The sequence below is a fragment of the Microcaecilia unicolor genome, chromosome 7 (genome assembly GCF_901765095.1).
Source record: "Microcaecilia unicolor chromosome 7, aMicUni1.1, whole genome shotgun sequence".
NCBI classification, from domain to species: Eukaryota; Metazoa; Chordata; class Amphibia; order Gymnophiona; family Siphonopidae; genus Microcaecilia; species Microcaecilia unicolor.
The window spans coordinates 160,246,829-160,260,580 of NC_044037.1; the positions used below are offsets into that span (position 1 = coordinate 160,246,829).

General features: G+C 42.5%; 1 protein-coding gene across 1 annotated transcript in view; it reads right to left on the minus strand.

Annotated features, from left to right (window-relative positions):
* ADAM23 (ADAM metallopeptidase domain 23) overlaps window positions 1-13,752 on the minus strand; it is a 1,183,145-nt gene that overhangs the window by 381,725 nt on the left and 787,668 nt on the right. Inside the window, exon 18 of the mRNA XM_030210005.1 lies at window positions 4,852-4,938. Coding sequence (XP_030065865.1) covers window positions 4,852-4,938 — 87 coding nt within the window. The remainder of the gene's footprint in view (window positions 1-4,851; window positions 4,939-13,752) is intronic.

Sequence of the window (13,752 nt, forward strand, 5' to 3'; positions counted from 1 at the left end):
GTTGGAGGGGGGAGAACCCTCAAGAGATGGAAAGTTTGGAAAACCTGTGGCTTTTATTGAGGAGGGTGCCCAGACATATATCAGTGATATATAAATTTTTTCGGGGATGGGATCCCAGACCATTTAGCTTTCAGGGGGCTTGGGAAGCAAATTTAAATTGCAGTTTTTCCGATCAGGAGTGGGAAGCTATTTGTGGGGAGGTTCAGAAAGTTTCAGTGTGTTTTTTGGTGCAGGAAAATGCGTATAAAGTTCTCACTAGATGGTATTACACACTGGAGAAGCTGCAGCGGATGTACCTGGGTACTTCGAGTCTATGCTGGAGGTGTAACTCACAATTGGGATCATTCTTACATATATGGTGGACATGTCCCGGGGTGGTGCCCTTTTGGCAGGCTGTTATGAAGGCATTGGTAAAGTAGATTGGCTCATCTTTGGTGTGCAGTCCTTTGGTGTGCCTCTTGGGCTTACATAATGAGAGGGACTCTTGGGAGGAGCGTAAATGGCTGCGCTGGGGGTTGGCAGCAGCTAAGTGCCTCATAGCACAGCATTGGAAGAGGACAAATTCCCAAACATTAGGTGATTGGAAGTGAAAGTTGGGTCAGTTAATACAAATGGAGTGCCTAACGGCATACCGCAGGGAGGGGGTACTGCGACACAAAGGCGGAAGGGCTCGATTACAACAGCGATTGACATGCATTTAGGATGGTGGAGTATTATAGGAGGTGCGTGGGTGGGGTTGGGGGGGGTGGGAGGGGGAGCGTGTCCCAAAGAATCAGGGGGCATTCTCAAGTTGAGCAGGGGCTGGATGTGGTTGGTGGGGCGGGACAGGTGATGGTGTATATTATGGGTACACGGTCTGTTTGGGGAGCGGATACTGTTTATGGGACTATTTTGATAAAATGTGTTGTGGAGAAGTGTATATAGTTAATACTCTAGTTCAAGATGTTATAGTCCAGCAAATGATGACCCCCTATGTGGGCAAATGTGAGCAAGATGTGCTCTTTCCGAAAATGACTGTTACAGAATAATTATAATAAAAATTTAAAGTGGAAAAAAAATCATTACCAGCACAGACACACCCTACCTAACCAGGCTTACCCTCCCAACTGTCACAACAATGTAGCTTGGAATCTCATGCTGTCATCCTGGTGACATCAGCATCAGAATGTGTGTACATTAAAGCAAAGTCACATTAAAGTCCAGCATTACCAAAGCAATGTCTAGTCTTTTAGAAACCCCAGGTTACAATCCAACATGGGACAGAGGACTCTCCCTTACTTATGAGCCATAAGATAGATGGAGTAGCATCCTCAACCCATTCCTCTAATCTAAGGGAACATACTCAATGGTCCTTACATGAAGAAGCCTCTGAAGAGTTTCATTGACAGCCTCTCTCTTGAGATATGCCTACAAGGAGACATTTTTAAAAAAGGCATCAGAAATGGGCATTGTTAGCTCCAGAGCATAGCCCTGCTGAACTACCTTAAGAATCCACTGGTTAGATGAGATGTGGGAGCCTATTTCCGGTGGAACAGGGAGAGCAAATCTTCTATCTGCACCTCCTGGCTCCTTCTTTGGGGCCTCTTTGATCCTCCACCTCTGGCTCCTTGGGCAAGTGAAAGGGCTGATTGTTTTGCAGTTTTGATGATGAGGAGGAGACTGGTGCTCCCCACCTGCTCAAACTCAGCCTGAGTCCTTTGGGCAGTACTGGCCCCGCGCTCCTCTGGAGTTGGGGCATGCTTTGTCTTTTGGATGCCTCTGCAGCCTGGCTTTCCCAAGGTCCTTCCTAAACAGCAGCCATTCCTGTAAGGGAAGCTTGCTCAGAAAAGTCTTGAGGCAAATCTGCTGCCAGAGTGATCTGTGGGCCACCAGCTCCACTTAGGCTATTAACCAAGAATGGAGGCACATTAAAATTTCTACCAGGAAGGCTGTTTCCGACTGGGACACCTCCTGGGGCTTGTGTAACTGTTGCATTCAGTGAGGGTCCTTCTTCCTACCTAGCCACCACAGACTACCCTCTTGGATCCCCAGCACTGAAGAGCCAAACATCTGCTTAGGAAGAGCCTCAAACTTCCTGTCCTGGACTTCCTTCAGTGCCAGGCCATTTTTCACCAGGACAGACCTTCCACAGGACGGGACCTTGCAGCCCTGCCAGAGCTTTCTGTACACTATCAGTCAGGACTTAAAAGAATTGTGGCCTTAACCCCTTCACCAGCTGGCTGAAAGACCCCTCCACACACATACATTCTGAACTTTATTCCGCTGGGCTGGAACCACAGGTCCAGCTCCAAAATGACCACTATTCCTGTCAAAAGGAGCATCTGCACTGTGCAGCTATCAGCCCTTTGTCTTCTGCTGCTGACCTGAGCAGTTTTTCAGAGTCATGAACTATTGCACTCTCATTACCTCATGCACCAGCTTACACAGAACCTACAGCACTGGCCACCAGGCACACCTGCCTGCTCCATCTAGGAGCTTGACACTATACCAGAAACATAAATCATCTGCTGAAGGCAGAGAATACTGGTGATGTCACTGGAAAGTTCAGGTTCTCTGCATGATCTGCTCACAGGATGAAATAATACTGTCAGTCTGGACTGCTTTAGCAGAATGAGAAGAAACAGCAATTTTAGAAGGCTGTTATTTGTACACTCATGCCCCCTGGGTTGCAGAGATTGAAAGGGGAATGGCTTGGGTGTTGTGTGGACTTTTGTCCAAAAAAACCCATGTGCTTATCTTTTGCACCATTGGTCTCTGAGAGATAGCAGGTCTAACTTGGAGCCAATTATCTAGGTTGCTGCAGCCAGAAACCCGTGATGTTCCATGCTGCAGCAATGCTCACTGAAGGGCTAGTCGCTCTATTTCTTTTTTTAAATAAAACTGCTGTTTCCAATGGACGTACCAGAAAACACCCATGGGTTTGCTGGGTTCCTTATAGGTATTTCACAAAAGGCTCCATGTTCAGCAGAACCTTTCAAAAAATACAGGAAATAAATACAGACAAAACAAAGGAAAGAAAAGAAAAGAAAATAAGATTATACCTTTTTTTCAGTAGACTGACTTAATACACTTTCTGATTACCTTTTGAAGGCAATATCTTCTTCTTCAGATCAGTAATGACCAAATTATGACATATCAGAAAAAAAATGACATGTAATGACATGTAAAAAAAATGACGACATGTAAATGACATGTAAAAAAAATTCCAGTGACAGCCTTATGACAAAAGGTAGGGGTGAGTGGGGATGAGAAACAGGGAGAGATGGATGGGTGATCAGAGGGTGACAAAGCAGTATAACTTTATGGTTTATAATGCGATAGGAAACCCAGATTTTTGTTAAACCCTGTCTGGTGGGTATAAAAATATTTAATCATTTTAACATCAAATGTTTTATGTTCCTGGATGGTTTTAAAATTTCCTGTTAGTATTCTCCCCATAAGGTCATTAATGCAGAGCTCTGGTCTTGCAAAATGCTATCCTATAGAGGTGTCACTCTGGTTAGCCATAGTATTGCAATATACAATGTACATAGTACATATATAGTATTGCAATATACACACATCCCTGCAATATACCTAGCTGAAAACTGTGCTAGCACATATTATAGGACCTTATCAATTTTTGGAAATCACTGAAGACTTATCTCTTCAATAGAACATATCATAACGACCCATCACCTGAACTCTAAAATACATTACTGTTTTAATTGTTATTTCATTATCAATCTTGTTATATCTAATCTTTTTCCACTATGTTTAAAAAGGGGTTAGATAGATTCCTAAAGGACAAGTCCATAGACCGCTATTAAATGGACTGGAAAAATTCCTCATTTTTAGGTATAACTTGTCTGGAATGTTTTTACGTTTGGGGAGCGTGCCAGGTGCCCTTGACCTGGATTGGCCACTGTCGGTGACAGGATGCTGGGCTAGATGGACCTTTGGTCTTTCCCAGTATGGCACTACTTATGTACTTATGTACTTATTCTTGTTATTATTAATTGTATTTCTATTCAGCCATGGCAATAGCCAGGGCAGAGCAATGTAAGCCACATTGAACCTGCAAATAGGTGGGAAAATGTGGGATACAAATGTAATAAATAAATAAATAAAATAAAATAAATAAATAAATAAAACATTCAGTATGCTTATCTTCAAATGTAGTGTATATTATACAACATAGAACATTTTGGAGAGACAGCCCAGATGCTTAAGAGAAGCCTGAACTTACACAGAAAGCCATATTAAACATCACAGTGCTAACCAGGGTGAGACCTCTCTGTGGGATAGCATTTTGAAGAACCACAGCACTGCATGAATGACTTTATAGTGAGAATACTAAAAGGAAATTTCAAAACCATCTAGGAATGTAAAACCTTTGAAGTTAAAATGATGAAATACCTACCACACAGGACTTAACAAAAATCTGAGTTTCCTATCACATTATAAACCATAAAAATTATATTGCTTTGTCACCCTTTGATCATTCATCCATCTCTTCCTATTTTTCTCCTCCACCTCCCATCCATCCCTACTTTTCCCCATGACATTGTCATTGGAATACTTTTATGTTTTGTAGTTGGTTATATATATATTCTATGTCATCATTTGCTCATTTCTGATCTGAAGAAGAAAGTATTACTTTCGAAAGCTAAGTCAGTCCAATAAAAAAAGATATCTTCTTTTCTTTGTTTTAGCTCTATTTATTACCTTTAAAAGTGGGCTAACATGGCTACCACCCCACTTTACTCATAAAATACAGGAGAAATTGAGCATGTCCTTTTATGGTCATTTCAGTTCTCTTCACATTTTATCTAACATATATGCAATAGCATAAATACAGTTGTGACTTACCAAACAGGATGTGTTACAGCAGGGTCCATCACTGCAGTGAGCTCCATTCGCTAGAGAACACTTTTTACAGCAGTCCATAAAGCATTCCTAAAGAATATACAACTATATTATGAACATAATCTTGCATGTCCCTTCTGCAGCACCACCACACCTGCATAGGTTAGTCAAATCAGGCTACTTACCTGCAGAAGGTATTCTCTGTGGACGCCAGGATACAAATCCTCAAAGTGTAGGTGATGTCACTGACATAGCACGTGTGGAAAAGCTTCACCAGTTCAGCAACTACTAGAAGCTTTTGAGTTGCTCCACTGTGCATGTGCATCACTTCTTGCCTCTCACTGTTGCGCAGGATCACCTCAGTCTTTGAATTCAGCAAGAGTAGAATACATCTTAGGAATGTGAGTCTATATCTGAGGACTTGTATCCTGCTGTCCATGGAGAACACCATGGAGAACATATGGTTAACTAATTTGGTTTTCTCAAAGAACAAGCCGTTTAGCAAATCCTCACAACATCCTTCAAAAGAAAAAAAGGGAATAACACACAAGGTGCTACAACAGGCAGAAACCAACATATCTTTGGTGGAAACAAGCCACCTTATATTTTTTTTTCCTTGGTGGACTGTGAAGAGATGTCTATACTGCACCTTGCAAATTTCCTCCATAGAAGCTGGTCTCAAGTGGGCTACTACCACAGGCAGAGCTCTGATATTATGAGCTGCGACATGACCCTCTAGAGCTAAGCCTATCTGGGCATAAGTGGATGAAATGCAGTTCGCTAGCTAATCAGAAATTGTGGGTTTGGGGGTGAGGCTTAGCTACTGAGACAGATGGCCGCTTGAACTTTAGGCTCCTCTCCCTTGAACGGTAAACAGCAGTGAAAGTAGCAAGGTTCTTCTTTAATTGATAGCCCTAAACAGTAGAACATGTAGATACTATACTAAAATGCTTTTACCCACTTTATCCACACTATAGCAGGCTCAAGGCAGATAAATATTGCAGATACATAAAAAGAAACCCCCAAGAATTATCATTCTACAACTGCATAACATTTCTTAAACAGATAATGTTTCAATAACTTCTGAAAACTAATAGGTAGAAGCAAGATGAACATTTAATGGTAAACAATTCCAAATTTTCACTGCATATAAGGGAAAATAATTCTTATAAATTGACCTGTATCTTAGACCTTTAATAGCAGGAAAAGTCAAAAGCAACTGGGCAGAATTTCTCCTGGTAAAGAGGATCCTAGTAATGAAACCCAGAGAGCAAATACCTCAAGAGCCTGGCCAAATAGATATATATACCAAGTGAAAAATCTTAAAGTTAGCTCATGCTGCCATGGGAAGACAATGAAGCTTCATCAACAGAGGCACAGCATATCAAATTTTATCTTACAAAGTATCAGTTTTGCAGCCGTATTCAGAATTAAGCATAGTCTCATTTGCAATTGAGCTTCCTAAATAATCTACAGAAGACAAAATCACTATCTGTACACCATCAACCTAAAATGATCTTGAAGAAAATATGAACAAACCAATTTCAATTGCCTAAGTTTAAAGAAACTCTTTTGCAATATGATATTGTGGAACTTGGGGGGGGGGGGGGGGGGGGCTCGGGACACCTATGTTTGTATATTAAGAGCATCCCTCTGGATAACAACAAACAAGGATTACCTCTAAGATTTTTAACCCCCCTAATTATTCTGTGTGCTGTTTTCAAGCCTTGCTAACTAGATCAGGCTGCAAAGTGGTCTTTCAAAATTGTGTAAGGTCACCCATGTGACCCACACTCCTTCTAACTAAACTGGACCCCAAAACATGTTTACGTATTTAGTGTGATTTGTTGGGCAAGCAATGGGAGAAGGGGAAGTGGACCTTTTAATGAGACATTTGTGTGTGGGTGAGGGACGGTTATACAAAATCTTGGGGAGAGAGTGTGTCATGAGAATGGAAGAAAACCTGTTTTTTCCGTGTTTTTGTTGGCCAGTGTTAAGGTCATGTCTAGGGCAAAATACTGTACAAGACAGCTTAAGAATTTTATTGTGAACACTGTTACAAGCTTTTAGAAGATAAGTACATGCATATAGAATGGTCCAATGTAATTAAGATAACTTTAATGGATATTTAGATTTATACTCATTCTTGGGTCAATATTTCCTGTGTTTCATACAGTTGAAACCACATTGTATCTAGATAGTGAAAAGGGGAAGTTGGGAACAATCTGCTAGTTTATCCACAAGGTCAGCTGGTATATAGTTTGGATATGTGATATAAAAAAAAATGCTGAAGTAGTATAAGGAGGTGGACTTGGAATTTGTAACAGAAAGTAAAGTGGAAGAGAAGTTACTAGTAGGTGGGTGAAGATAGCATGGCCTTGTGACTCAGAGTCAGGTGGAGTGGCGTAACTGCTATTCTAGGAATTAGGGTATTATTGTATATTATGTACTAAATCAAATGTATAAAAATGAGGGAAATCTATGTATGTTTGTCTTCCTTGTTTCCAGGCCAGTGAACTGGCATGGACCCAAAGAAGTCTATCTAATAATTTCTTTTCTGTATTTCACACTTGCTATAGCCCCTGCTTGAGCTACTATTTACTTGTTTTCAGAATAAACTTTTCTTTTTATTTCACTTCTGATTAAGTATTATTTATTTTATTAGTGTAAGAAACAAATCCAAGAATGTGGGAGTTCTAGCAATAATCAGTTGGAGTTTGGCTAAGGTGGGTGCAGATCCCAACAATATTGATCTGAGGTTCCATGCTCAGGCAGGAATCAAGAAGCATCCCTAGAACCCTAGAGGTAGTCTCAACCTTCAAAGATATTCCATCTGTGAAGGACACTGTTTTTAGGATGAAGTCTTGGTTAGGGCAAAAATCAGAGAAGTTTAGTTTTATTTGTATTTAATTTAAGATGAACACATAGAGACCAATTCTTATCTTTTCAACAGCATTACTAATAAAGGAAAAAGAGAAAGATGAAGTAAATTTAATAGGAACTAAAAAAAAAAAGTCATCAGCATAGGAAAGATTTGAGTCTCCATTATTAAAAACTAGTAAAAAAGGCCCGTTTCCGAAACCAATGAAACGGGCGCTAGCATGTGGTTTTTTTTGTGTGTGTGTGCATGTGTCACAAAGTTATTTTGTGTGTGTAGGTTGTTGATGTGTGTCTTTTTTTTTTGTTTTGTTTTTTTTGCTTGGGGGGTTGGGGGATGTGCTGTGCTATGCTGCAAAGTGGGATGGATTGGTGTGTGGCTTTGAAGGTGTGTGTCTGTTGTATTGTGTGTATGTGGTTTTGTCTGTCAAGGAGGTCTGTGGAGGGGGGTCTTTCTGTTGGTGAAATGTAAATGTGGTTGTAGGGGGTCAGCCTTTGCTGAGTGTTGGATTGTTTTTTCTGTTTTTTTTTTTTTTTTGTGTTGTGCTGAGGCAGCAGTGTTGTTTTAGATGGGCGGAAGGTAGAGGAGCACGTTCTTGGTCTGTCGGTATTTTTTGGCCGTTTCAGGGCTGCTGTAGGGGAACACTGGAAGAGAAATGTGCTGTGGGAAGCAGCGCCGTCTTTTTCCGTTGGGCTGGGGTTCTGGGCATCCTGGAGGTGGGAGACGGCTTGCCTGAGGACGGGGATGGTTGTTTTAAGTTGGTGGAAGGGAGAAGAGCACGGTCTCGGGCCATCGGGTGGTGATCCAGTATGTTCGGTCCATTTCAGGCCGGCTGCAGGGGAATGCTGGAACATGCGCTGCGGGAAGCTGCGCCGTCTTTTTCCGGGTGCTCGGGGAATCCCCGAGGTGGGAGACGGCTTGCCTGAGGCTGGGGATGGTTGGGCACGGCCGCTTTGGCAAAAGGGGAAGAGGAAGGGGGTGGGGAGTTACCTGTAGCTGCGTGTGAAAACGGGTATTCTTTGTTTTGTATTATTAGTTTGCATTTCTGTTGAAGAAAGAGTGGATGCCTTTCGAATGATGGAGGTGGTGCGTCGGTGTGCGGTTGTTTCGTTAGTTTGGCAGCCAGTCTCCAGCGATTCCTAGGCCCCTTCCATGGTCGCTGTTTGCTGCTGGCTGGGTCGCGGGTAATCCTTCCAGCTGGGCCGCAGCTTGTCCTGTTCGCCCACGTCCCAGATGGTGACGGGCACGTTGTTTTCCAGCTCCTCTGACTCCATGTCAAGCGATCCCAAATATAGTCTTTGCTATGGGCTCTCTGGCATTCTTCAGTACTGGCATTAGGCATTTAAAAATTTCTCCCCCCCTCCCCCGGTCTATTTTTGCACATACCCACAGCAGAAATATTCTTCTCTCGTTCCAGCGGTGGTTCTGTGCTCTCCGTGCTGCACAGATAATGAGCCATTCTGCTGGGGAATGCTCCTCCCTTATTGTCACGTAGTTTCCTCTGATTGGTCCGTCTTACGTTGCCTAGTGTTGCCTGGGAACGGTGTTGTGATGGTCCTTTGTGTTTCAGAATGTTGAGGGTGTTTTTTCTGATTGGTCCGTCATGCGAGGGCGGGGCAGAGAGACATGGTCAGTGTTGTGGCTTCACCACCATGAATCCATGAACCCTTCAGGGAGTGACTGAGTGACTTCAGAAGGTTGTCTTCAGAACGTTGAGGGTGAGTTTATTATAGTAGATGATCATTTCCAAAATACTCATAAAAAGATTATAAAGAAGAGGAGAAATTGGAGATCCTCGCGGAAATCCACAAGGTGGACACCAGGCCTGAGAAAAAAACACCATCCTTAATAACCTTGCAGATAATTGGATTTCATCTAAATTTTACAAAATGGCAGAGACCTGAGACAGTTATAACACAGAGAGTAAGCTAATGAAGGAGGCAAATGAGTAACATCTTTTTCTGTGGTTCTATGTATTTTTGAGGTGTCTGAAGTTTAAATGAGTTGACATTGTATCATCAGAGTTCCCCTTGCAAATTTTACTCCTTTAGAGCCACTGGAGCTATTAATACTTTCTAAGCATCTGTAAGTGGCTAATGGCTAACAGCATTTGTTCCTCAATGCTTTGTTAGACAGCCTGCATCACTGACACTTTCTAGCAAACGTTTGAAGGGAGGGTATCTTTAACCATCTGAGGAAATCCTTTGAACTGGTTACTTTTAGCTGTTTTGTTCTTGTTGCATGTAAGGCCAATGTAACTGGCACAGATTGCCATAGGAAATTTGATAGCCTGCCCCTGAGATGTCAAGAATAAAGGAGTTAAATAATTAGATCTCCTGATTACATACTACTACTACTACTTGACATTTCTAAAGCGCTACTAGGGTTACGCAGCGCTGTACAATTTAACATAGAAGGACAGTCCCTGCTCAAAGGAGCTTACAATCTAAAGGACAAATGTACAGTCAGTCAAATAGGGGCAGTCTAGATTTCCTGAAAGGTATAAAGGTTAGGTGCCGAAAGCAACATTGAAGAGGTGGGCTTTGAGCAAGGATTTGAAGATGGGTAGGGAGGGGGCTTGGCATAACATACCAAGCTCTGTTAAAGATACTTGTAAGTACTTTTTTTAAAGCTGGATATTTAAGATATGAAGCTGTTCTTTGAGACCAGATGTAATAATGGATTTTAGAATTTATTGCAAACATTTTCATTCAGATAAACAGACTGTCTCAACTAATTCTCACTATTTTACCGAAATGTGTCATGTATGAGATTTTCCCCCAAATTCTACATATGACGCCTTAAGTTGTGTGTGCTAATTTGGCCACATGGCCAAATCGCTTGCACAACTTAATTAAACCAATCAGTGCCAATTGTTACTTAACCAATTAGCGGTACTAATTGGCTTTAATTAGAATTTAAACGCACAAGTTTCTAGACATCTATTATAATAAAACTCACCCTCAACGTTCTGAAGACAACATTCTGAAGTCACTCAGTCACTCACTGAAGGGTTCATGGATTCATGGTGGTGAAGCCACAACACTGACCATGTCTCTCTGCCCCGCCCTCGCATGACGGACCAATCAGAAAAAACACCCTCAACATTCTGAAACACAAAGGACCATCACAACACCGTTCCCAGGCAACACTAGGCAACGTAAGACGGACCAATCAGAGGAAACTACGTGACAATAAGGGAGGAGCATTCCTCAGCAGAATGGCTCATTATCTGTGCAGCACGGAGAGCACAGAACCACTGCTGGAACGAGAGAAGAATATTCCTGCTGTGGGTATGTGCAAAAATAGACCGGGGGAGGGGGGGGAGAAATCTTTAAATGCCTAATGCCAGTACTGAAGAGTGCCAGAGGGCCTATAGCACAGACTATATTTGGGATTGCTTGACATGGAGTCAGAGGAGCCGGAAAACAACGTGCCCGTCACCATCGGGGACGTGGGCGAACAGGACAAGCTGCGGCCCAGCTGGAAGGATTACCCGCGACCCAGCCAGCAGCAAACAGCGACCAAGGAAGGGGGAGGAGTAGGGAAACACACGGAGCGTGTTTCCCTACTCCTTCCCTGCTTAGGAATCGCTGGAGACTGGCTGCCAAACTAACGAAACAACCGCACACCGACGCACCACCTCCATCATTCGAAAGGCATCCACTCTTTCTTCAACAGAAATGCAAACTAATAATACAAAACAAACAAAGAATACATGGTTTCTCAGGCGGCTGCAGGTAACTCCCCTTTTGCCGAAGCGGCAAGGACGTGCCTAACCATCCCCAGCCTCAGGCAAGCTGTCTCCCACCTTGGGGATTCCTCGAGCACCCAGAAAAAGACGGCGCTGATTCCTGCAGCGCATAAATGTTCCAGCATTCCCCTGCAGCCGGCATGAAATGGACCAAACATACCGGATCACCCCCCCGACGGCCCGAGACCGTGCTCTTCTCCCTTCCGCCAACTTAAAACAACCATCCCCGTCCTCAGGCAAGTCGTCACCCACCTCCAGGATGCCCAGAACCCCAGCCCAATGGAAAAAGATGGTGCTGCTTCCAACAGCACATTTCTCTTCCAGCATTCACCTACAGCAGCCCTGAAACGGCCAAAAAATACCGACAGACAAAGAACGTGCTCCTCTACCTTCCGCCCATCTAAAACAACACTGCTGCCTCAGCACAACACAAAAAAAAACCATGGAAAAAAAAAACAATCAACAAAGGCTGACCCCCCTACAACCACATTTACATTTCACCAACAGAAAGACCCCCCCCCAAAAACCTCCTTGACAGACAAAACCACACACACACAATACAACAGAAACACACCCTCAAAGCCACACACCAATCCAACCCACTTTGCCAGCACAGCACATTCCCCAACCCCCAAGCAAAAAACAAAACAAAAAAAGACACACATCAACAACCTGCACACACACCGCACCCTCACACACTCACACACACACAAAATAACTCTGTGACACATACAAACACACACACAAAAAAACCACATGCTAGCGCCCGTTTCATTGGTTTCGGAAACGGGCCTTTTTTACTAGTATTCTATAATACGATGCACCTAAATTCTAATGTGTGCAGTCGAAAAGGGGGCATGGACATGTGTGTGGAATGGGCGGGTCATCGGTGTTTCAAAAAACTATGTGCACAATTATGGAATACATCCGATCTGTGACTGACTTAGGCGCATTTAGGCATGGTTTTAGGTGGCCTAAATGGGTGCATCTACATTTTAGTCACAAGAATGGCACGTTAGCATATTTATTTTATTTATTCATGACATTTATACCCCACATTAGCCTGAAAAGTTCATTGTGGCTTACAAACAATAAAGTGAATAAAATATAACAATGTACAGAATATAACACTAATTACAATAAGTTCAAGAAGCAAATTAGTACATGTGCACTAAGTAACCAGGGATTTAGACTATCTCAAAAACAAACAAATAATTACGGGTAGATAGGTGAGAGAATAATTAGGCAGGACTAGATGGGAAATGAGATTAAGAAAACAGTGTGGGTAAAACTCAAATAAAGTTCTTTGTAATCAGAAAGACCAGACTGAAGAAATGTGTTTTTAGAAGACTTCTAAAAGTTAGGTAATCATCTGTAAACTTGATTGGTTTAGGAAGAGAATTCCAAATGTTGGTGCTTTGATAAGAGAAATTAGAAGAGTGAATTGTTTTATATATCACATTTTTACAGATTTGGAAATGTAAGACAAGATATCCTCTAGTTGAAGAAACAGCATAAACGAGAAGCAGTATTTTGAGTTGTTTGCAATTTTTTGAGAAAACAACCTTTAAGTCCTGTATAGATGGAATTGTAATAGTCGAATTTGGTGAGGGCAAGGGATTGAACCAAAGTATGAAAGACAGATTTAGAGAAAAATGCCCTCAATCTCTTTAGCTTCCAAAGTGAGTGAAAGATACTCGAGGTCAACTTAGAGACTTGGTTTTCAAGGGTGAGGAAATGATCTATTGTGACCCCCCAAGATTTTCATTGATGAATAGATTGTCTTCTTAATAGTAAAGTTACTAAGATTCATAGAGCTCCTTTTACTAAGCAGTGGTAAGCCCAATGCGGGCTTACCGCTTGCTATACAGGAAGCACTACGGGGCTACCGCAGCAGCCCGGCAATATTTCTTACCCCTAGCACGCCATAACTTCCGGCGCTACAAAAATTTATTTTTACAGTGCTGGAGTGCACCTTGCGGTAACTGGGCAGTGCCATGTGCTGCCTGGTTACCGCCAGGTTAATGCGGGAGCCCTCACCACCACCTGCCCCACAAAATGGCTGCACGGGAAGTACTTTACTTACTGCATGGCCAATGAGACTTTCCTTTTACCAGCTGCGGTAAAAGGGGGCCTCGGCGCACATGTAAAACACGTGCCAACACCAGTGCCAGCCCTCTTTTGCCACAGCTTGGTAAAAGAAGCCCATAGGAAGGTGAGGGTTAGTTATAATTAGAAACTTCATTTTATCTGTATTAAGTTTTAGTTTGAA